This window comes from Phaethon lepturus, unplaced genomic scaffold, assembly GCF_000687285.1.
Source record: "Phaethon lepturus isolate BGI_N335 unplaced genomic scaffold, ASM68728v1 scaffold36672, whole genome shotgun sequence".
NCBI lineage: Eukaryota > Metazoa > Chordata > Aves > Phaethontiformes > Phaethontidae > Phaethon > Phaethon lepturus.
The window spans coordinates 6,633-29,744 of NW_010526169.1; the positions used below are offsets into that span (position 1 = coordinate 6,633).

Genomic DNA, 23,112 nt, shown 5'->3' on the forward strand with positions numbered 1-23,112 from the left:
GGGAGAGCCGAGACCACACCGCTGGTGGTCTGGTGTGGCCTGCCTCTGTCCTCCCAGTGTGAAAGTGAACCCTATGCCCAGCGCGCTTTATGCCCAAGGCAATCTCAGTGCGTGGGGATGGTAACGCCAAGCAAGAAAACTGCACAAAGACAGGTAAAACGTGCTGAATGGGCTTCCCAAGAGCTGGTGGCTGGGGTTCCTGCTCCCCCCGGACCCATCTGTGCTCACAGACTGCAGAGGGGGCTCTGGCCCCCCGGGTGCGCCTGCACTCTTTGCCCCATGTACCCGAAGGTGCTGCCGCAGGTGCACGGGAGACGCTGCGTCTGTGAGCCGGCCTGCCTGCTGAGCTGCTAACTCCTGACGGGAGCTGGCTGCTCTGGGAAGTGCAAGTCCGCACCACAGATCCCTGCCATGCCAAGGAAATTCCTGTATAAAATGCCTTTGTGAAAGAAAAGATGACAGTGTGAGAGTTCAGACTTACTCCAGCCAACACCTCCCTTTGTGAACCTCCGTACTGAAAAGCCTCATGCAGCAGGAGCTGGGTGTAGAAAACCAGGCAAAACACTACCCTAACATCAGGGTGAAATGCGTCACTGGTGGCTGATGGCTATTCATGCTCTTCCCTATCAAATGGAAACAATTAATGAATTATTCAGCCTGCTGTATGCTGGACATACCGAGAAGGGAACGGAGCAGGGATGGGCAAACCTCAAACAATGCAGACGTCTGGATGCTTGTCTAGGACAAACCCGAGTTAACAGCTTTGGTCTGATGGGGGAAGCTCAGAGGGCTCATCTCATCGAGCGCTGGCACCAGGAGCAGTCACCCCAGAAGCTTTGGGGAGCTGCAGGGTCTCTGCATTTATCCTCGTGCTTTGCCTTTTCTGAGGATCACAGAAATGCTGCACAGCAAAGCAGAAAACGGAGCCCTCACTCCTCGCTCGAGGGGGAAACAGGGGCATGGGGAGTTACTGTGCCCTGAGCAATGCCTCCCAGGCTGAGAGCATGACAGGTTAAGACATCAGCATGTCCTGCCACTCCCAGTGCCAGGTGACAGTCCCAGCGCCTGCCAAGTCCAGAGTCTCCTGGCCACATCCATGGGCTGAAGGACCAGTGGCTGAGAGGACCAGTCATCCAGACAGCCAAGAAAAGGATGTAAATATTATACAGTAGAAAGATTTCTTGCAACGCTCACAGACTTGAAGACGTTTCAGGCTGTTTGCAGGCTGCGGGGGAGAGGTGCCGCAGGGCCTCTTTGCTCAGGATGGAGCTGCCATGTTCCTGAAGTGTACGGAGGGGAAAATGCACCAGGAGCACTCCTCGGCCACCAAAGCACGCTCAGATCTAAGCACACACCTCAGTCCCACGGCACCAATCTGAGTCAGGGCTGGTATCATCTGGCGTTGGCTACAAATGTAGAGGCCAGGCGAAGAGGTTTGAGGGATGATTTGCTTCTCTCTGGGTCTATTTCTGGTTCCCACAGCTGAGCTGTGGGAGGTTTGGCACCTCTCCCCCATCCTCTGGGTAGAAATGCACTGAGGTGGGTGTGTGCAACACTTTGGTACGGAGAGGCTGTGCAGCTCAGGCTCTGCCACGTCACACCAGGCTCTGCGACAGGACGGGGGGGACATGTGCTCCTAAGACGTGGGCTGGGAACCACATCCTGCACTTTGTGATGGCAGCAGAGAGGATCACGGGCTGGGTGGTGCCAGGCTCAGGGATGAGAAAGGGACCGCTCCATGGGTGCCTGGGAAAGGCTGGCCGAAGGGCTCGGTGCAGCGAGAGGCAGCACGGAGCCGATGCTCATTTGGCCCTGCTTCTGCACAGCCCTACCGGCAGGTACCTGCACCCCGGCCGGGCTAAGCCAGCCCTGGCTCTCAGCTCAGGACATCCCTGAGGAGCAGCCAGCTGATCGAATTTGGAAATCCTATGGTGAAAGGAGGGGGAGATGCTGGGGGAAGCAATGGGAAGCCCCCTCCTTCCAGCTGCTCCATCCTTGTCAGGATTTGGGTGCCAAAGATGGGGAGAGAAAAAGGGGTTACGTAGGCAGAGGCAAGGGCAAATAAGGGAGGGCTGCCCTGGTTTTTGTGCTTCGGGTGCCATCTCCCCAGCACCAGGCTGGATCATGCCCCGACTCGTAACATGGCTGGAAAGTGTCTCCCCAAGAAACAGGGGGTGCAGAGCAGGTTGTCTGAGCAAAGGTACATTTTCAGAAATGCCTGCCTGGGCCAAATGATCCACAGTCCAGCTTTGGAGATACTACCCTCTGCTCACAAAACCTCCCCTTGCCCGGCTCACCCCCTGAGGGCAGAGAGCGGGGGGCAGCACGCGATCCTGCCCTCCGGGCAATGCCCAGGGCAGCTCCTCACTAGAGCGCCTGCACAGAGGGTGGCAGCTCATGTCTGATGGGGGCAACATGAAAATAAGAGGGGAAAAAAGGCCACAGGTCCATCAACAGCCACTGCTAGGGGCTGTGGCTGTGGGGACAGGCAGCAGAGAGCCTGTGGCCAAGGGCGCTTCAGCATCATCCTGCTCAAGTCAGTAATTCTGCAGTGGGTCAGGTGGGAGCGTGTTGCCATCTTCTTTCTCAGTGCTTTGATCTCCATGGTGACAAGGGGAACATGAAATCCAAGTTTAAAATATACTCTGCCTCCTGTTCTTCCCTCGGGCTGAGGAAGAGAGAGAGAGAGATGGGTCAGAGAGGTCAGACGGCGAGCGGCACTTTGCAGAGAAAGTGAGCCCTGCGGTGCTCTGGATTAGGAGGTTATGAGCCCATAGCATTCACAGAGGAGGGAGCTGTGCCTCAGGACACCTAGATGTGACTTTGGAATCACGGTAGGTGACAAGCAAGGATGCCCAGGGGTAATTTGTGGACTAAAACAGGGAGCAGGGAGCTGGTTTGGCTTTTTGTGGGACCTACTGGGAGTAACCCCAGTGCCAGTGCGCTCCATGGCACCATCTGAGAGAGGTGAGCATGATTTTCTTCAGTCCTACCTGTCTGCTGAAAGGCTGAGCCTCGGTAACCAGGGTCCTTTTGAAGCTGGATCTCCTTCAGGGAGAAGATGGAGACATCTAGGCAGAGAGGGCAGAGAGAGAGGGGTCAGTTCAGCTGGCTGAGCTGGCAGCGGTCTGCAAACCCGGAGCCAGGAGGGACGTCAGTGCCCAAGTGCAGCACTGCACCTCATCAGAGCTTTTCTCTTGCACTCCTACTCCTACTCTACATTGTCCTACCCAAACTGTTTCTTGTTCTCGTAGCTCCCACCCCACCCTGCTGCAGGAGCACCTCTGAGTGAGCAAAGACAAGAGGCATCTGAAGAGACCTGGCTGCAAACCACCACTCTGGGGCTGCAGAGAAGCTCTTTGCTCCACATCCCCCAGGCAAGAGGACAGCGTGCACTTACTGTCAGGCAGGAGATGTACCCGCTCTCCCAGGCTCTTGAAGTAAGCGTGCTGCAGGGCTGCCTCCGCCGAAATCCGGCCTTTGGCTTCATACTGCACAAAGCCCCAGAGAAAGGCAATTACATACAGTCTGCTCATGCGAGACAGCATTCCGTGGGCACAGAGGCCCCATACATGATATGTGCACATTTGTGCACCTATGCACATATAAGTACCCAAGCAATTTCATACTCTGTGTGGGTGACAGTGTGTCCAAACACACCATGGGGGTGTGCAGGCAATTCCTGGTGCCATCTGCATGGGCACAAGGGACAGCACATGCTGTGTGACCATAGGAGTGTATTGGCCATGTTGTACCTTATGGATCATCAGGTTTGTGTCCTCCCACTTGTGTTAGAGGACACAGGGTGAAGGATGGTTCACTGTACTTAATGGGACATGGTTTGGGATAGCATATACATAGTGCCATAGCTGTAGGGTCATGGCTTATTCTGCCGTCACAGCTCCCCTCCTGCCTGGCTCCAAAACTGGCGTGAGGGCAGCCAGAGTACCTTCACTTCAGCAAATCCCTTTGCCATCCACCTGGACTGCTCTACCACTCACCAGAAGGAGGTTCATCAGCAGGTCAATGCCTTCTGAGTCCAGCCTGAGAGAAGGAAATAAAAAATGGAGCATTATTGCACCCAGGAGACATTGCAATCGTCAATGCAAGGGACAAGTAGCAGCTGGGACCTCCAGTGCACAGCTGCATTCAGAACCTGCCAGCACCACGAGGAGGAAATGGAACCGGTCCTCCCAGGCTCCCATCTACGACTAGTGCAAGCCCACCATGCCTTACGTGTCCCGGCTCAGGGAGGTACCTTGGGGCGTGATTTATTAACGGCTGGGCTCGGTACTGCGTGAAATTGTAAGCCTTGAACTCCTCGTTGGATGTTATTCCAGGCCAGGTGTCTTCTGTTGGGGTTCCTGGGAGCGGGAGAGAGGGAAACCTGTCACGCTCATTTGGTGCAGAGAGAAAAGCCTCATGCGTGCGAGCGCCAGCGTCCTGCCCAGAGAAGGGGCACGGATTTCCCCGGCAGGCTAGGACTGCACACCCCACGGGGCAGCCGGCGAGGAGCCCCTTGCCCTCACACCTCCGCGGATGGCAAGCCTGCAGGGGGGCTGCAGGCAGCCCCTGCCCACGCCTGCCCACGCCACTGCAAGGCTTTGCCAGCCCAGTGCCTGCGCTTTGTCAGCGCTCCTGCAGTCAGCCACTGCCCTCGCGTGGGGGTTTGGGAGACAGCAGAAGACTCACCCAGCAGCCTGAAGATCAAATGCAGCTCTTCCTTCACCGTGGAGCCGGGGAACATGGGCCGCCCGGTGACCATCTCGTAGTGGATGCACCCAACACCCCTAGGGCAGCAGCAGAGGCCCTGGGTTTAGTGAGGGAGAGGCCCTGTGGATGCCCCACCACCCCTTGCCTGTGCTGAGGTTCCTGGAGAGGGAAATGAACTCCAGGAGCTGTGTCCAGGCTCTGCTACAGGTAACCATTCACCCCTGATGTGGACAGCATACTCCAAAGACCCTGAGTCCCAGGGGACACAGAAGAGTATGGCCTCTGGGAGAGCCCACCACGCTCTGGTGTAACCAGCGCCGTGGGCATGTACAGTGCTGCACTGGCTGACGGATGGAAATGCCCAACCCACCGTCTCGGAGACCCCAGGAAGCTCGGTTTGGAGCCGCAGCTCACCACATGTCGATGGGTGTGGAATATTCGGTAGATCCCAGCAGGACATCGGGGGGTCGGTACCACAGCGTGACCACCTCATTGGAATATGTTTTCGTAGGGACTGACTTGGCTCTGGCTAGTCCTGAGGATGAAAGCATTGGGCATCAAGGAGCTGCACCTCCTTGCAGTGCTGCATCTTCCCCAGAGGCCCACCTACCGAAGTCAGCCAGCTTGAGCTCTCCTCTCTCGTTGATGAGCAGGTTCTGGGGTTTGAGGTCTCGGTGCAGGATCTTTCTCCCATGACAGTAAGCCAGACCACGCAGCAGCTGGAACATGAAGATCTGTGGGTAGGAGAAGGGGTTTGCATTTAACACTGGGACATGGGCACCAAAAATGAGTCTGTCTCAAGGGCTTTCAAACTCATGGCCCACAGCCTGGGGTAAGACACCCTGTAGACAAGGTTCAGCAATCCAGAAAAGGGTCTGAACAAAGTCTGCATGCACAGCAGTTTTATTTAAGGTGGCAGTGACTTCAGAAAAGCTGGTGGAGCATCAGAGCAGGCTGAAAAAGGTCAAAGAAGAGTGACAATGCTGAACTGAAGAGAGAGGGGGTATCCAGCCCCACCCAGCCCTGCAACGCCCTGGACTGCACTCAGGGTCAGCTCCCCACGTGTGAGGAGAGGCAGGGGTACAGGGTCCCAAGCAGCACTGTCTTACCTTCACATTGTGCACACTCATCAGGTTCCCACAGTTATCGAGGTACTGCTTGAGGTCGTTGTCCTGCAGCAGAGAGCACACATCAGCCTGTCCTTCCCTCGGCCCCCATCACTGCAGAAAGGCAGCTGTCTCCCCGTTCCTGCAGAAAGCCCCCCAGACCCACCAGATACTCGAAGACGAGGGTGAGGGAGCGCTCCGTGTGGATGATGTCGTGCAGGGTCACGATGTTGGCATGTTTCAGGTTCTTCAGGAGCGACACTGCAAGGAGAGGAGCCGGCAGGTTGGGGCAGCAGGACCTGGGACTGCCCTCTGCGTGACTGAGGTATACATGTCCACATGCACCACCCATCCCAAATGTGCCTGTGACCTGGAATTGCTCATGAGGGGCTGCGATGGGGAAAAGTCCCTGCTGCCCTCACCTTCCCGTATGGCTGTGCAAGGTGCCCCTTCCTCATGCTCCAGGCGGATTTCCTTCAGGGCAACGAGGTTTTCGGTCAGCTTGCTGCGCCCCTTGAAGACAGTGGCATAAGTGCCCTGGGGGGAGAGAGAAAATACAAGCCATGCAGACTATTTACCAGGGTGGCACAACGCTGATATACTCCATAGTACTCACAGGAAGGATAATTTGAAGCTAAAGAGCGAAGTCTGAAGTCCACAGAAAGAACTGGCCTAAAAATTGCTAGATATTGAACAAAATTGGCTACAGTCTGCCCTTTGCACTTCAAGCCGTCCTTCTAATTTAATTTATATCTTTGCAGGGGTTTCAGAGTCTACTCACCTCTCCCAGTTTGTCCAGTTTAACATAGGTTTCCAGCTTCCCAAACCCGATATCTGACTGTAAGAGAAAAAGGAAAACATCACTGGGAGAGATCTCATCCAGGGATGGCTTCACCTCTGGGGGGAAGGTCAAGGACACTGGACAGGAACAGCTTTGGGAGCAGATCAATCAAGGCAGGTGTTTGCATGCAGCAGTCCAGCTGATCTAAGTACATAAAGTGCATTACTTTCTTGGAGACGCCATGCAGGTGACCAGGCAATCAATCACAAAACCTTCACAACCGACTGGCTGCTTAAGCGAAATGGATGGCACCTGCACCCCATAGCCCAGGGCGGCCGCAGCCTGCACGACCGCCCCTTCCCGCTGCCACCCCTGCGAGTCCCGTCTCCTCTCACCCACCACCCTGACATGCCACCAGCAGCGGCCGAGTCAAACAGGAGCTGTGATGTGCAAAGAGCCGATGCCTTTTCTATCGGAGAAGCCTCGTGGGATCCTGCTGCCGATGCCCAGCCCTTTTCTTAAGCACTTTCCTACGTACTGGTCTTTACTGTAACTCCGTTCGTTTCTCTGTGTGCTGTTCAAATCAAGCACGAAAGGGACATTTTCCCATTTGGAACAGTAACTCTTTAATGTATTGCTGAGACCTGCTCTCACGTACACAGTGAAAGAAGGCCAACCACTTCACAGACACAGATTTAGGTGTCACTCCTAGCAGGCCCCTGAAATTGCAGTTTTCTCTGGGGACGGAGACACCTCCTCGGTTAGTCTGGATTATCTGTGTGCCAGGACAGGGGATGGTTCCCAGCACAACAGGGCCCAAGGCTCAAGGCAAATCATTGCTCCTTAAGCTTAATAAACTGGTGTCATTCTCCCACAAAATATGTTTGCATCGGTGTAGTCCCAGGCCAGCAGCCAGCTCTGACTCCAGCCCAGCTAAAGGCCCCCCCAACCAGCAGTGCTGCCCCTCTCCTGAGCCCAGGGCTCGTGCCATGCCGCTCGCGATCAGTAGATGGAGCTGGATGGACAGCTGTCAATCAGCAGGCAGAGACAGGGGAAGGGTCCCCTGGGCGAGGCACTGAAGGACAACCCTGTACTATGCCCAGGGCTCTGCCTGGAGAACCAGCAGCCCCAGGCGTGGAGTGTTCTTGCAGCCTCCCCTGCGCACCAAATCTGCCCCATGGGAAGGCTTTTTCCTTGCAACAGGCACTGACCAGACCACCAAGCTCTCACAGGCTGCCACATGCAGCGGGTAAGCTCCTTTCTTGCTCACGCAGGCTGGATTTGGACCAGCAAATCCCAAGGGAACATGTTGGGATTTTTTACTCCATTTTGGCTTCCCCAAACCCTCTGCGTACCCTGGCGACAGATGCGTCCTGAGCAGGGAAATGAAGTGGCTGCTGCAATCTGAGGGGCTGTACACCCCCCAAGAGCCATACTGCGAGTTTTGCAGGAGCATGCCTTATTCATGGAGGGGACCATGAATATTAATGGCACATTGCTCTGGCTGTGTCTATTTTATTGATTAGACAGAACAGGCAGGTAAGTGCAAGCTCTCCTTTTCTCCCCCTGAATAGGCATGCCAGGTCTGAAGACGTCTGCTGAGACCTTGCTGTTGTATCTGTATGGCACTGAGCACTCCTGGGCAGCAGGACACATGCTTGCACATTTGTAAACAAGGTACCAGGTTTTTGCTCCTACATATGCTGATGCTCTGCAGTAAAGAAACTGAGATGCCAACACTAATGCAAAGGCAAATTCATTATTTATCGGCATTTGCATTTCAACTAGCAGAGGCTCCAGCACTTGCTAAACCACAGGAGGCTTTCCACCTCCTCCCATTTGGAAGGAGCCAGGCCAAGAGGAAAGTCAGGTACGTGCAGAGGTGAGTGACGGAATGTGCAGGCCTGGGGATTTGCACAGCAGTATGCAGATGTGCACGTATAGGAGTGACACGGGGAAGAGATGCATATGGGCACGGTGGGGGAATGTGTGCTGCTGGGAGTGTGCAGGAAGGGATTTGCATGGGCAGGGATGTGTGTGTGTATCTCAATGACACACAGCGGGTACAAGGGAGCTTGCACAGCAGGGCATGACTGCTTGGGTGGGTGGCAATCAGCACATGTATCTGCTGGCTGGGACCTGTATGCAGGAAGTGAGATGCTGTGCCAGGCACTGCTCGCTCTGCACAGTGAGACTTACGAGGGAAGCCCGTCGGGACATCCTGCTGAGGGGCTTGGGGAACTCTGGGCTCTCCATCTGCAGCTTCTGCAAGAACTCAGGGGGCAGGCGGATGTCCATGGGCAGGGAGAGACGCTTGCTGACATCCTGCAGAGAGGGCCAGAAGAGCGGGTGATGAATGCATCTGGTACAAGCAGGACTGTACAGAGACATTCAAGGGAAAGTGCTCTCTAACCAGAGCTGGTATTAATGGTGAAGCAATGGGGGCAGCATCTGTGGGACCCTTAGTCACAGGAAAAGGGAATGTGCATGTGCATGGGGACATGCACTTGGCTTTGTCAGGAGTCATGTTGAGTGCACCCAAGAGGGCATCAGGGCTCGTGTCTGAGACTGCCAGGTCCCCACGAATCAAACACCAGCTCTTCCAGCCAGCAGGACAGTTCTGACAACCAGAACTTGCTACACTCCTTCTGCCCGCTCCAGCCTGCAGCAGTACTTGCCTCCATGGAGAAGCGGCGCTGGTTGTTGTTGCGGTAGCGCACGGCCATCGGGGACTGGCCTTCCACCTCAGAGGGGGAGATGGGGCTGGTGTCTGCTCGGAAGTCCCTGCCCAGGTGTCCCAGTTGCAGGTGCCCTTGAGCCAGGTCTGAGGACAAAGAGAAAGGAGAGAGAGCTGCTGGAGTGGTAGCAGAAGTGCCAAGGTCCAAGGCACTTGCTTTGGAGAAAAGAGAGTGAGAACAGGGCAGGGAGGTCCAGAGATGCTCTGGGCCATGGGAAAGTCTTCCTCCTTCTCTACATCCAGGAGGCAGAGGGAATACCTGCTTTTTGCTCCAGACTCCTGGTGCATTGCCGCCCTCACAGCTCTGCTCAGCAGCACCCACAAAGCACCATCACGCAGCCCCCTGCAATGAAGGTCTCTTTTGACAGACTCGGAGGGGAATGCAGAGAGGGGAACGCTTCACACCCAAGGCCACCCAGACCTCCCATGTCCCAGTCCAGTGCTCAACCCACCAGGCAGCATTGCCAAGCAGCTCACCCCTCTGCAGCAGCACCACGGGGTTTTGCATGGGCAAGTATTCCTCTTAACTTCCCAGCCTTATCTTACTAACGTCACATTAGACAAAACACGATTTGCACTTTAGGAACACCAAGGTGCCTGACCATGGCTCTGGATCCCCCTGTGCTGGGTCTGTACAAAAGCAAAACAGAAAGCCCTGCCTCTGGGGATCTTAAATGCACATACCTAATCTGCCTCAGGAACTGCCAAAACTAACAGACATCAGGGTATTTTCCTCCAAGGATGTGACCGTTTCTCAGAAGGTTTTTGGGATTAAAGGCTGCAGACTCACTTATTGCAAAACAAAACAGTCTAGGCTTTCCTGCCCCAACCTGCTGCACTTAGCCAGATGCACAGTCCTGAGAAGCACAAAAGCTCTCTTGAAAACGAAAGCAGCTCAGAAAAATAACTCTTCTCTTGGGACCCCAGGTGTGAAGCCTCACTGAGCCTAAGAAACCCTGAAAGAAGCAAGAAATCAGAACAAAATAAGCCATTGAGCTCCCTCTGGTCTCCAGTGTGAGGTACTTAAACCTCCTCACTCTGTAATTAACAGCTGGTTGGTAGGAATATTCTGGCATGCATAGAGCCCGACAGTGGCACAGCAAAACACTGACGAGTTCAACGCAGGTCGCCTGGACCCCAGTGAAGTGGATTCCTCCGATTCACATGGATGCTGTTTCCAAGGGGCTGTTCAGAAGGAGGCAGGGCTAACTGGATGTGCTGGGATGGAAGAGAACCACCTCCCCAAGGGAGGGATGCATCTTCCTCTGACAAGGTGTGGGGTCAAGCAGGGACGACCATTTTGTCCCCTTCCCAGGCCACACTCCCTTCTCGTCCAAACTTTGCAACTCCGTTCCAAGTTAGCAAGGCCTCCAGGGTCCAAGGGCCCTGCCATAAAGCACCAGTGTCCTCCATGCATCCAGGCACCCTGCAGTTATTTCCCCGAAGCAAGGAGAAACTCCCCACAGAAGACCTGTGATGTCCCACGCTGAGCCAGTGAGCCCTGCCCCTTGCCAAACCCTTTCCCTGAGCTGCACAGAGACAATCCCCTGCTATGCCTAATGCAGATTTCAGCGCACCGATCCCAATGTGCTCAGGCAGCCAGCGATGATCTCATTGCTGAAGACCGGAGAGGGAGGGCTGGCTTTCACGGGGTGGTGAGCAGGGCTGGGACCTGGCTGCAGTTTGCTCATCTGATGGATGAGAGGTGGCAGGCAAGTGACCTGGGAAAAGATGCGGTTTCGTGCCATGGTCACTGGGGGACATGGGGACCTGCGAGCTACGGGATGCAGGGTGTCCTCCACCCACAGCCCGCACCTAAGCGACAGGTTCAGCCCATGTTTCTGGGCCTGGGAGCATCTGAAACTGTGCCGAGAGTTTTTGGGCAGACAGGCAAGAAGAAGGCACAGTCACCCCTTCTCCCAGGACTGCTTGTGGGACTCTGGTCCCTGTCCCTTTCTGGCCATCTGTCTGTGCTAAGTTAGGAAACTTAGCCTGAATCAACAGCAGGTATAAAATTAATGTGGATCAATTAAACTGAATCAAATCTTTTTAACTTGCTCACTTCCTAAGCAAATGATCTGAAAAAAAACATAAAGGCCATTTAAAATCTGACTGAATGGAGCTCAACTAACCCACTTTAAATGATAGTTTGGGTAAATCGGTGCTGGTTCCCATAGGTAAACAAGCCCAAAGTCTTGGTAAAAGATGCAGCCTGCCCCTGAAAGGTGCAGATCAGCAGCACTGTCTCTGAACCAGCAGCCCACCAGGTAGGTTAGTGTCAATCTTTCCTCATCTACAAGAGCATCAGGTATAAAGCCAGAAGTAAGATGACAACCTGGGCACTCTAGCGCATGCAAAGGGGAATGGGATTTGCAAAAGATGTGAACTATCACATCATGGGAAAAGCACATCAAAATACACAGAAGACTTGCAGAGATGAGGGGAAAGGTGTTTTGGCTACCCCGGGGCCAGACAGGGCAGGCCAGCCCAGTTCATCCTGCGTCACTGCGAGGTGCCCACAGCACCTGGGGATACTCAGTCCTGCAGAGATGCTCCTGCAGGGCTGGGGTTGCCCCCGGGCTTGGAGGACCTCGCCGGGTGCTCACGGGAGGAGATACGAAGCTGTGGGCGTGCAAATGTGAGGGCCTGTTTGATTCTGCTCAGCATTTCATGTGGATTACGGTGAGCCCTGACACTCTGCGAACAATGAGGCTGCATGGGATATCAAAGCAAATTAAAGTGAGACCGCAGACACGGCGGCTGCCTTTGACGAGCCTCCCGCCTTTTTTTATAAATATATTTAAACACTGCCTCTGCCAAAACAAGCTTTGATCTCCCAAGGAAAGGGGCCAGAACCCTTCACTGCTTGCCTGACTTACAACTTTTAATTACTTTGCTAAGTGTGAACTCTCCTCTCAAAGCTCTGTTACACTCACGAGGCAGAGCTGCACTCAGATCTTGGATTATTCATCCTCCTTCCTCCCCCTCACCATCACTTCTTTGTGGCCTTGCACTCCAGAGGCCAGATTTGGCTCTGATTTAAGCCAATGCAAACTGGGAGTTGTTCAGGCTTCGCAGCCTGAACACTGAGACCTTATTTGGCCTCAGAGGACAGACCAGGCAGCAGCGGTTTTGGGGCAAAGCCTTGGCATGGATATAAGTTATTGCTAGATGCCCCCAGCTCTTAGCAAAGCAAACGGGAGTCACCAAGACCTGATACCTCTGAAAATCTGGGGTATGGAGAGGAACGTGTGACTGGGGAAGACCAGGAAGGAAGGAAAGAGTCCCTTAATGTGAGGCTGGAGCAGCCACAGAGAAGGTTCCCCACCTCCGAGGATATGGAGACGGCGCTGGCCTTTGTCAAGGATATCAGATATTGCACAGAGCCCAGTCTGGGCTCTCCTTAACCCAGGGCTTCCTTCCACCGCTGCCTCTGCAGCTTAGCAGCCGCCGTGGCCGAGGAAAGGCTGTGCGGCCCAGGGGAGGGATGCTCGGCGGGGTGGGGGGTCATTGGGCGCCCCAGTTCAGGCTGTGAGCGAATTAGGCTCTGACCACAGGCACCCCCTTTCCCTTGCTGCATCGTCAGGCTCTGCCAAGGTGACATTGCCCACGACGGGATGTGTCCAGGCTGGAAAGCTGTTTGCTTTTCCATTTGCCAGCTCTGCTTCTCTCAGGCCTCATTTTATCGGCCTCTGTGGGTGAGGTCATGAGAATTACGGGATGGAGAGGACAGAGCTGGGGATTTCCCACGGCACCACCAACAGACGAGGCAGGTTGCTACCCACGAGAAGGCCTTGCCTCGTCCCGTTGCCAGAGCCAGAGCAGCTCTGCACATGCTTTTGGAGCACCTCATGAAAAGGTCTTCTGGCCTCTGCATCACCCTCCTCCCCAAGGACAGGCAGAGGCACTCACAGCCACCCAAGTGTAGGATTTGCAGACTGCCATGCCCTGTGAATGCTGATAACCTGTGATTTCTGATGCTGGACAGGAAATAAAAACTGCAAGTGATTCCCTGAGGAGCTGTGTGAGGTGATGAAAGAAAAAATGATGTGCTGATCTCTGCTGTGATTAGCACTCCTTTCTGGAGTGATCAGAGTGCCTGAATTGTCACAGGTCATCTGCTCACTGGGAGAGAAAGGATCACTGCCGGAAAGCCTGCCTGCCATGCAGATGGCAGAGACAGCCCCAGGAGCACGTTCAGAGCTCCTGAGCAAGGAAGGTGAAACGAGAAGCAAAGCTTTTCACCGTTTCATGGGCAAGAGAAGCAGCACGAGTGACTGCCATAGTTCTAGTCTCAGCTCTGCTACCAGCTTTCTGCACAACTGTAGTAAAGTCATTTTGCATCTCTGCACCTTGATTTCTGCATCTGTAAAATGGAGGAGACCAACCCCTCAGACAGAACTAAGATCAGAGCCCTCTCCAGACCAGGCAGCTCCCATGAGGTCAAACCTCACCACCAAACCCTACAAAAGACCAGCTTGCACATAAACCCCCTTCCCATTCCTTCCAGCACCACCAAAATGACTCTGTCCCTATACATCTGAAGCATCACACTCCCCCACACCATGCCCAAGCGCCTCCTCGCCCTGGGGTGCTGGGGCTCATGTCCCCCCAGCTCTGCCCCCCGGCACTGGTGCCTCCACCTCCCCTCTGCTGAGCTCCCACCGAGTCCTCTTGGCCCAGGGCTGTGGGCAAACAGCTCCCGGCCACGATGGTTTATTCAACGGCCAAAGAGATGCCTCAGACAAATGTGGTTGTCAGGGCTCTTCATAAACAACAGCCGCAGCCTGCAGGAAACGGGGATTAAGGGCACTGTGGAGGTGACTTCTCAGGGTTGTTTACAATCCCCAAGGGAAACTTAATCAGAGATCTCAGGCAGCAGGGAGCGGGCTCAGGGTGATGCGTACAGCGCGAGCAGCGCGCTTTGCCTGTGCTGTGTGGGAGAGGGCTCGGGTGCAAACTGGGAACCGTGCACCAGGGAGCAGGGAGCAGCAGGGAGGCAAAGCCGTGGCAGGACGCGCCACATCCAGGCAGGGAGGGACGTACGGACCGCTGGGGGCTGGCAGCTGGGCGTCCCGTAGCAGCACATGAGGAGCCATACCCTGTGGCATGGTGCTGGCAGACCCCAAGCTCCTGATGCATTCCTGGGTCCAGGCAGGAGGATCTCCTAATCATACCATGTCACGCTCTAGTACTGGTCCAGCCTTCACCCACGGCATCGGGAACATCCTCGGTCCTGGCCTCAGGCTCAGTCCACTCTGACTTTGCTCTTACTCTTTGCTGGCTACTTCAAGAACGAGACCAAAAGCTGGGGCGGGGGGATAGGCAGATGCTGCATGCACTGGTTTGCCATTCAAGGGCAAAGGAAGAACCATGACTGAAGCTTCGTTAAAGCAGAAGAACCGGGAAATCACCTCTCCGACAAAGCCTCAGTTTGCACAGCGGAGATAACGAGTGCAGGCTCAGACATCCCAGAGCACAGGTCCCCCAAGGAAGGCAACAGCAGCAGCAGCTGCCACGACTTTCTTAGCTTTGCACCATTTTATCCCCACAGCTTCTGCACATCTAATTAAGGGCTCAAGTCTAATTATAGCCCTTGCTGCTTGCTAGGGTGTGAGGGGAGGTGTGTGCAGGGGGGAGCAGGGAAGGAAGCCACGAAGGGATGCTGTTCAGGGCAGCCTGGGTCTCTGGAGGGATAAAGAAGAGCACCAGGAGCCGCAGGAGTGAGGAAAGCCAGCTCTGAATTAGGTTACTGCGTCTCTTCTTTCAGGCAAGTTACCTGGCAGAGGGACAATCCCTCCCTGCTGGGGCAGATGCGAGTGCCAGGTAGTTACATCACAGCCTCAACCCCTGCTTGCAGCAAAAGTTTTTAGCACTTGTGGCTGCAGGGTGAGGGGAAAAAGAGCTTGAACGTGACCTGAGTGGAGCTGAGGGCACTGACACATGATCGGGCTGGCCTGTGGCAAAGCAAGTTTTTTTGGTAGGAGGCAGCGGCAAACGCATGACGTCATTGAGTTCAGCCTTGCACCCGCAGCAGCGAATTTACCCCTGGATGAATCATGACTTTATCAGGTTACCAAACGCCTGCCTGCCAGCGGCTCTGCCTGCTTGTCCATGCACGGCTGTCTTGGTGTGATCTGCTCCCAGTTTCTGCCTCCAGTATTGCCTCTCCCTTGATATGCCCATCGCTGCAGACAGCAGAGCCTGCCCCAGCCTGCAGTGAGGCGGCTGCTCTGTTTGCAGAAGGGATGTGCCCGTTCTGCTCACGGAGGTGTTAACCCTAAACCTCCCTGCTCCCTGGGTCCTTGAAAACTGCAGCCCAGGAGAAGGCTGTTGGGTCTGGGAGCAAAGTATGGTTCAGCGAGCCCCAGAAGCTCCCCTGAACAGAGCGCGCAGTGCCTTTGGCTTCGTGGAAGTGTGAGCCTGTAGCCCTGGAGAGGGTTCAGACACCACTGTCACTTTTGGGCAGGCAGAAATGCTTTCACACTCTCTACCTTAACCACAGATGTGTCCTTCCTCTCCGTTTTGTGGAAATACCCTTCCCTCCTATAAGGTTTTCCTCTTGCAAGTATAAATCTCTCTTCAGAGCAGATTTAATGACAAGGTGTTAATAATCCTGCTGGATAAAAGGGGAAAGCAACACAGATAAAGGGGCAGTAACTTTCCATATGTCAACACACCCAGAGAAAGGCCAGGGGTGGGGGCTGGAGTGGAGATGCTTGCTGGCAGTGCTGACCTCAGATGCTCCCGACCAGCCCCAGCACCGTGGCAGGGGCCCAGAGGCTCCTTACCTTCATTTCTCCGGTTGTTGAGCTGGTTGAACTGCTCCGTGAACTCTGTCAGTGACTCCTCGATGGTCTCTGTTCGCGGAACCGAGAGTGAAAACCTCCGCTTGAAGTTTTTCATCTTGTTCATTTTACCTTGTGCTGAGAGGGATGGCAGAGCCCTGTGGGGAAGGGAAAAGAGCAGGCTGAGAGGGCTGGACAATGCACGGGACTGCCCTCCGGCCCCCCAGCTCCTGCTCTTTGAGGCTGGTAGCGCCTCGATCTGCATTTCCCCTGCTGGGGATCTTCAGGGGTCCCTGGGGACATCCTCTCCTCCAAGACACCGCTGCTGCATCAGAGAGAAAGAGGAGCCGGGTGGTCACCAGGGGAATCAGGTTCCCCAGGAATTTAAGAGCTGACTGTGGTCAAGAGGTGCAGGGGGCTTTTTCTGAGCTAGTTATGAGAGATGAGGCCAGAGCAGGGCTGTGCACACTGAACTAGGAGTACCAACACAAGCTGCGCCTTACAGCATCCTTGGAAACTGCAGGAATGTCTGGAACAGGGAGAAGCAGGGCAGAAACAGAAGGAAAGCAACAAAGAGTAAACAGTGATGGAAAAGATCCAATGCCACACTCATCCCTGCACAAGGAGGCACCTCTCCCCCAGCAGTTTGGCCTCTGCTTTGCCCTTGCAAGAAAGACTTCCTGAGCCAGCAGCAGGAGAGGTGTGGAGGGAGCCAGCACTGGCTGGGGGGATCCCCGAGAGTCACAGCAAGGGGAGATGCTTTGAGCTCCCAGCTTGCTCACAAGCTCTTGAATGACTCATCCTGTACAGGCATTAGAATCACCTTAGCCAGGGATCTGATTAAAGCAATAAAACCCTTAAACAAAGAAAACCCTCAAGGGGCACACGGCAAAGCGTGCAGAGCCCAAGCAGCCACACGAGCAGGCTGAGGGAGCTCGCTCTGGGCATCTCGGAGCCACACGCCGCTTTGCCTTTCCTACTTTGGCTCTTGCCAGGCCTGTCTGGAGCTCAGCAGCACAGATGGAACCGGTGTGCACAATTCGGTCTTTAGCACCAGCCCCGCTGCAGTCAGGCATCATTCCTCCTGCCAAGCACAGACCTAGCAAACAGCCAATGCTCCTCACTCACTGGACCTGCAGACGTCAGTGTCTCATCCCCAACCAGACACAGCTCTGCCCTTTCCAGTCCCAGACCACAGGAGGTTTGGGTCCATCCCTCTCCCCTTCCCAATCTGATGAGCATAGGGCTGCTTCTCTGCAAGCCCTTACAGTCTCAACCCTCTAACCTGTCTGGCGGGGGATTTTCCATTAACATCACTGGACTCCTTTAATGATACTCTCACCCACCAGCCCAAGGGGAGATCTTAAGGGGAAAATCATCCCTTGGTACCAAACAGGCATCAAAAGCTACACAGAGCAGTTCTTTCCTGCGCCGGCACACACATCCCGCGACTTCTCCTGCACCCCTGGAGCAGGTCGCTGCCCCTGTTCCTGGGTGTCCCCACTGCAACTGAGCAGCCCTCTTTCCTGGCTCTCCCCACTCCCTCCCAGCCCCCTCCGGGGTTTATCAGCACAAACAAACGGTGATCACATTCCAGACTGATGCGATCAGACAGCATCCGGGAGCTAATGCATTGCGTCGCCAGGGCAACGGGAACACTTGGGTTGACATGCCTGCATCTGAAAGCTTAAAAGATTATCCGTCAGCAATACAAACACTCTGTTTGGGTGTCTGCCACGCTCTGCTGTGAGGCATGGCCCCTTGCTGTGGGTGCAATCCCCTGAAAATCCCTGGGATTCACCTGAATCCTAGGGACTCACACCCCTCAACCATCCCCACTCATCTCCCACCTTTAATGCTGCAAAAACCTACAGAAGAAGGTTCACCAGCAATGCTTGTGTACCTGGAATCAGGGCTGGGGTATTTGGCCATCAGTGGGAAGGGAGGCTGGAGGCCGCTTTGAGTTGCAAAGCGAGGCAGGAGGATACTAGACACATCCCCTTCAGGCTTCAGACATTTAAATGTTTTCTCGGCACTACAGAAACACGCTTTGACAATGAAGATGCTGGCACTAGTGAATGCTGTATTAACAAAGTCTCCATGCTGGTGCCATAATAACCAGATGCCCATAACCTCCAGAAGGGCCCTCAACTCCAGGACCAGGGAAGATACAGGGCATAGAAAAGATACCCCATCTCCAGGTGAATGAAGAAGCAGATGAGGGGAAAGGGTCTTTCCACCTCTGCCCTTTCCACTCACCCTTCTTAAAACAGCGTGAGTGGTTTAGAAGGCAAACATCTTAGCACCGACAAAAATTTGTGCTCCACAAATTGCAGTCCGAATCCTTCCCCCGCTTGCCACTCACTGGAGTGCCAGCAGCTACAGGCTGCTAAATATAAACCTCCTCACAGAGGAAGTGGGGTGGGGGTAAAAATAGCAGCGACGTCGCTAGCTACCTCTCCTGCGATGCACAATCCTGCCCTGTACTCATTATCTTTATGGCTCTGTGCAATTGTGGCTGTTTTTTCCAGCTAGACCTGGACCTACTTGGCATCTGGTGATGGAGTTCACATTAAAGTGTTTGTCAGCCGGAATTTATGGAACTGCTCTTGTTCTCGGCCCTCCACTCCTCCCAGAGAGGAATTCATCCTGCCCTGAGTCGCCATTTGGATCCAGGTGGCCTAAAGCTGGGATTTGCTCCCCTCCTGCAAGCACAGCATCCCGCAACCTGCGTGCCAGAAGACCACAGCACATCGCATGGGGCAGGTAGTGCTGGGTCCCTGGCAGACACCCCGCCCCTGGGCAGCACCCTGGGGTGCAAGGGCCTTCACCCACCCTTTGGCCACATTCCTTTTGAGAGAAGGCACCCCCTTTCACAGCAAAACGGAGCAGCCCGGCCCTCTCTCACGGCACAGATTTCAACGGAAGAATTACTAGCAACTGCCTCTTGTTTTCTACCATGTTTCGCAGGACTGTACTAAAGGAAGTGGAGGCATTTATTGACTTTCTGAGAGAAAGTGCCACTTGCTAGGCAAAGCAATGACATCACTTGTTTTACAGCCTGAAGGATCTCGAAGGGAATTACAGCAACCCTTGAACTATAGTCGTCTCTGGGATGGAGGAAGCTGGCTGATTAACAACATGCAGAAACATGACGTTGCATGGTAGGACATGGCGGAAGAAGCAGTCTAAAATGGCAATAAGGAATTTAGGCATCAACTGGCAAAAATGAATTTACTCAAGCTGGAATTTGGCCAAGGAACAGGGATTAAAGCCAGCAGTGTGAATGATCTGCTTTTACTGTAATATAGTCAGATAGTAAATACTTGTCTAAAACACTTCAAAGAGCCCAAAGCTGAATCCTGTCAGGAAAGCTCATCACATGGTCAAGACAAGATGTTAACGATTCTTTAAACACTGCATTCAAAGCCATATTCACTGCACTAGCAATAACTGCGCTCACTATTTTTCAGCAAACTATTCCCATAGGCATTCAGGCTGTGACTATCCACATGAATCTCTCCTGCATTCGTACAGCAAAACCCGCTGGCTCTCTGCTGTGGAATTCAAGAGACAGGTATTTTAGGCACAGACAAGCCATCAAGAGTGCATGAAACTGTCCCCTTTCTCCTTCAGCATATTGCAGGGGCTCAGAAGCCAGGCTTTCAAGCAATAACTACTTTATTGCTTTTCACAAATGATAAGTGACTCCATTTTTTTCTTACCATTTTAGCAGACTCCTGCCCCCATTTCCCAGCTGAAAGGGTGGAAGGCTTGGAGGGAATAGTATGCGTTTTTTAAGCTTTTTTTTTTTTTATCCCCAGAGAGATTAACAGTTGTGTTTACAAGGCAAAATGAACAGTCCTATTCAGCAGTTACAGCTCATGCTTCTAGTTATTAGGTAGCATTGATTCACTCCTGCAAGGATCAGAGAAATGGTTAATTCTGCTCGTAGAGCCTTATTTGCTCTGCAAACCCAGCTATCATGCAACACTGCATGTGGCTACAGGGCTAAACAAACAACGAAGCGAGGCACCAGTTGAATACGTGCCCCTCCTCACATCGCAAGGCATGGAGACAAAAGTCAGACCCAACAAAAGCTCACCAGCATAGCCCATGTGCCAAGCAGCCCTCTCCACCGGCCAGCGCAGACCTCGGCTTTGGCCAGCAGATGTGCTCCCTCGCCAGCTCCAGCGCTGAGGGAGGGGCAGAGAAAAGTCCATGAGCTGCCAAGAGCACTGTGCACAGGCAATGGGAGAGATTCCGGCCCCTCCATGGTGCACATTCCTGTGCAAACAGGAGCTCAGCGCAACCCGAATTCCTCCTCCACTCCGAACTTCCTTGGCAGGGCCAGAGCCAGGTCCTTGGGAGATGTACGGAGAGGGTCGGGGAGAGATTTGAGGCTGTTCTGGGGAGTCTCAGGGAAATTACAGCGTGCTGGGGATGACTCTAACATATGCCAGGGGCGATGCTGAATTTTCCGCAGCAGCTGGGAATCCTACCGGGGCAAGCTCGGAGGGGCAGGGAAGGATATCGGCCTCTGACCACCACATGAACCTCTCCCCGGCTGCTCAGCTGTCAGCATGAAATCATCCCTGGGGTAACAAGCTCCCAGACGCTCCCTCCCCTTGGCAGATGCTGTAAAGCACAGCCCGAGCACCCGGGGAGGTTAGTGCAGAGTGAACCGCAGTGAAGACCGGCAATGGCCGTGCAGAGCTGGGGCCACATACTGCTCAGCCTCTGGGACGGGCAGTGGATGCTGCCCATCAGACAGAGCAGTTTGCAGCAATTACTCTCCCCAAAAGGTGAGTGATGAGGGGAGAGAGCAAGGCCAGCTCCCCTCCCTCCATACTGGCTTCCCACCACTCAACTCTGCTATTCAGGGGGCCTGACATTTCCCTCCTACGCACAGAGCAAAGCCCTTGCCAGGAGGTCAAGATCCTGCAAAGAAGGGAGTGCAATCAACTCCTATTAATCTACAGGAGCCCTATGGCAAAGAGCAAGACCATCAGCCCAGGGCAGCGACTGCGCTGGGCATGATTGAAGAGGGAACTCGGGGTCCCCAGGGAGACAGTCCATCCTTGTGTTGCAATTTTTTTTCTTCTACACTACTGGCTTCCATGATTACAACAAATGCAGTGCACCAGGAAGGTGATTATAGCAGCCAGGAGATCACTGTCCTCTCTTCTCCCGTCTGCAGTTCACAGGAGGCTTGGGAGGAAAAACGATCCTATAGTAAACGTGCAAGTCCGGCTTGCACTCTGGCTCTGACCCTCTCTGCATGCCTCGGGTTTCCCCAGCTATAAATCAAGAATGATGACGCATCCTTCCTCCCTTCCAGTTTGTTTGCATTCTCCTCAGTTGTGAGACCCTTGCAGGCAGAAGCCTGGTTTGTGGGGCGTACCAGCACAGCAGGGTTTCTACCCCTCATTTACAGCATTGCAATTATGGCCAAGGTAAGCTGTAGACAATGATGCAGGCAAAGCACAAGCCACATGGAGCACGTACAGATCTCTGAGACTCAAACAGACACACAGATAGCCTGGGAAGGGTGAATGCTATAGAAAACTTCCTGCAAGGCCAGCCTCTGGAGACTTTATAACCTGTACTTGATGCATGGGTGAGAGTGGGAAGGAAAGCTGTTTTGCTAGATGCACATTTCCACTCTCGTTTGTCCCAGTCCTGACAATGATCCCAGTAACAAGAGCACACAAAGGAGGTTTGTTCTGCCTTTGTATATTTTGCCTTTCTCTGTGTCCGCAGCCCTGTGCGGTGCAGTCAGCAGTTCTCACTTGGCTCTCCCCTTCCCGGCTCTTGGTGAGATCAGGGCAGCTCTGAGGAAGGCATTAAAATGACGGTCATTATTCCAGCAGCCTCCAAACACTAGGCACTTATTCCTCGGCTGAGGCTAACCTGAGAAAAGTGTCCAGTGTTTGGCTGGATCAACAATAGAGTGCTAATAGCCAGTTTCTCCACCACAGACATCCCCGTCACGGGTGGAAGCTCAGTGCTCACATTGTCTAGGAGCTGTGCTGAGCCGCTCTGAAGGTGGCCGTGTCAGTGTTTCTATGGTACGTTCATCGTCTTCAGGGGATGAGTGGTCTGGACTCGCAGCCGCTGTAGATCAGCAGATTCCTGGTCCAACCCCTCCATCACTGCTGGTTTGCCCCAGAAGGGCAGGCAGCGGGAAACGAGTCTCAGCAAAAGTGCATGACTTTTCCCCCTGGAGCCCAACACAACTGCATTTGGCTCTGAGATGGAGTTGCTCCCTTTGACACTCGATTTTGCTACAGCAGCTAAGTTACTGAGACTTAATTTACAGTTGCTCGGGAATTCAGGGCGTGCGTCCCACTGGCAGCGTTCACCGTGATGGCAGCATTATCTCGCTCGTACGGCAGTGCTCGACCGCAACGCAGAAGACCTGGGCTGTAATGTGACGCTTAAGAGCAAAGAGCTGTGCTGGGATTGCCGGGGCAGCAGCACTATACAGCTCAGGTATGCTCCTGGAGGTGCTGCTGATCAGCTGCATGACATTTAGCCATTCTCTACCCTTTTCCATGACTCACTTTCTCCTTTCACCCTTTTACTACACAGAGGGCACGTCCCTCACAACAAGCACCACGCTGTGTGTATACCAAGCTCCTAGCACAGTGAGTAGCTACTGCAATATCAACACAATTATTGAAGAGGAACATCACCAGCAAAGGCCAGTCTGGTCCTTGCCTTTTAGGACACTCAAATGATTATTGACTGACAATTAACTAACACAATCCAAACTGCATCCGAGGCAGATTGGCTCTTCCTGCTGCACCGCAGGACCTTGCTGAAGCCTGCCTGCTCTTCATGAGCCCCCTGGAGACCTGTTGTCCTGTGCTGTCCTCTCCCAGCATCACCTCCCCGTTACCTGACTGACATGTCATCCCCCCAAAAGTGACAGAAGCTCCTGAATATGCAAGCACAACCAAGAAAGTGCTCATGGATCCTGCT

General features: G+C 54.0%; 1 protein-coding gene across 1 annotated transcript; it reads right to left on the minus strand.

The window, feature by feature from the left end:
- Positions 1-2,633: 2,633 nt before the first annotated feature.
- Positions 2,634-16,252, minus strand: CDK18 (cyclin-dependent kinase 18). The gene is made up of 15 exons (XM_010282987.1): positions 16,129-16,252; positions 9,279-9,412; positions 8,800-8,925; positions 6,601-6,657; positions 6,242-6,356; positions 5,986-6,080; positions 5,823-5,885; positions 5,324-5,447; positions 5,128-5,248; positions 4,693-4,790; positions 4,259-4,364; positions 4,002-4,044; positions 3,401-3,491; positions 2,994-3,071; positions 2,634-2,668 (listed from the first exon to the last, which is right to left on the minus strand). Exons 1-15 carry the CDS (start codon positions 16,250-16,252, stop codon positions 2,634-2,636), a joined length of 1,410 nt encoding a protein of 469 aa, XP_010281289.1.
- Positions 16,253-23,112: the final 6,860 nt, after the last annotated feature.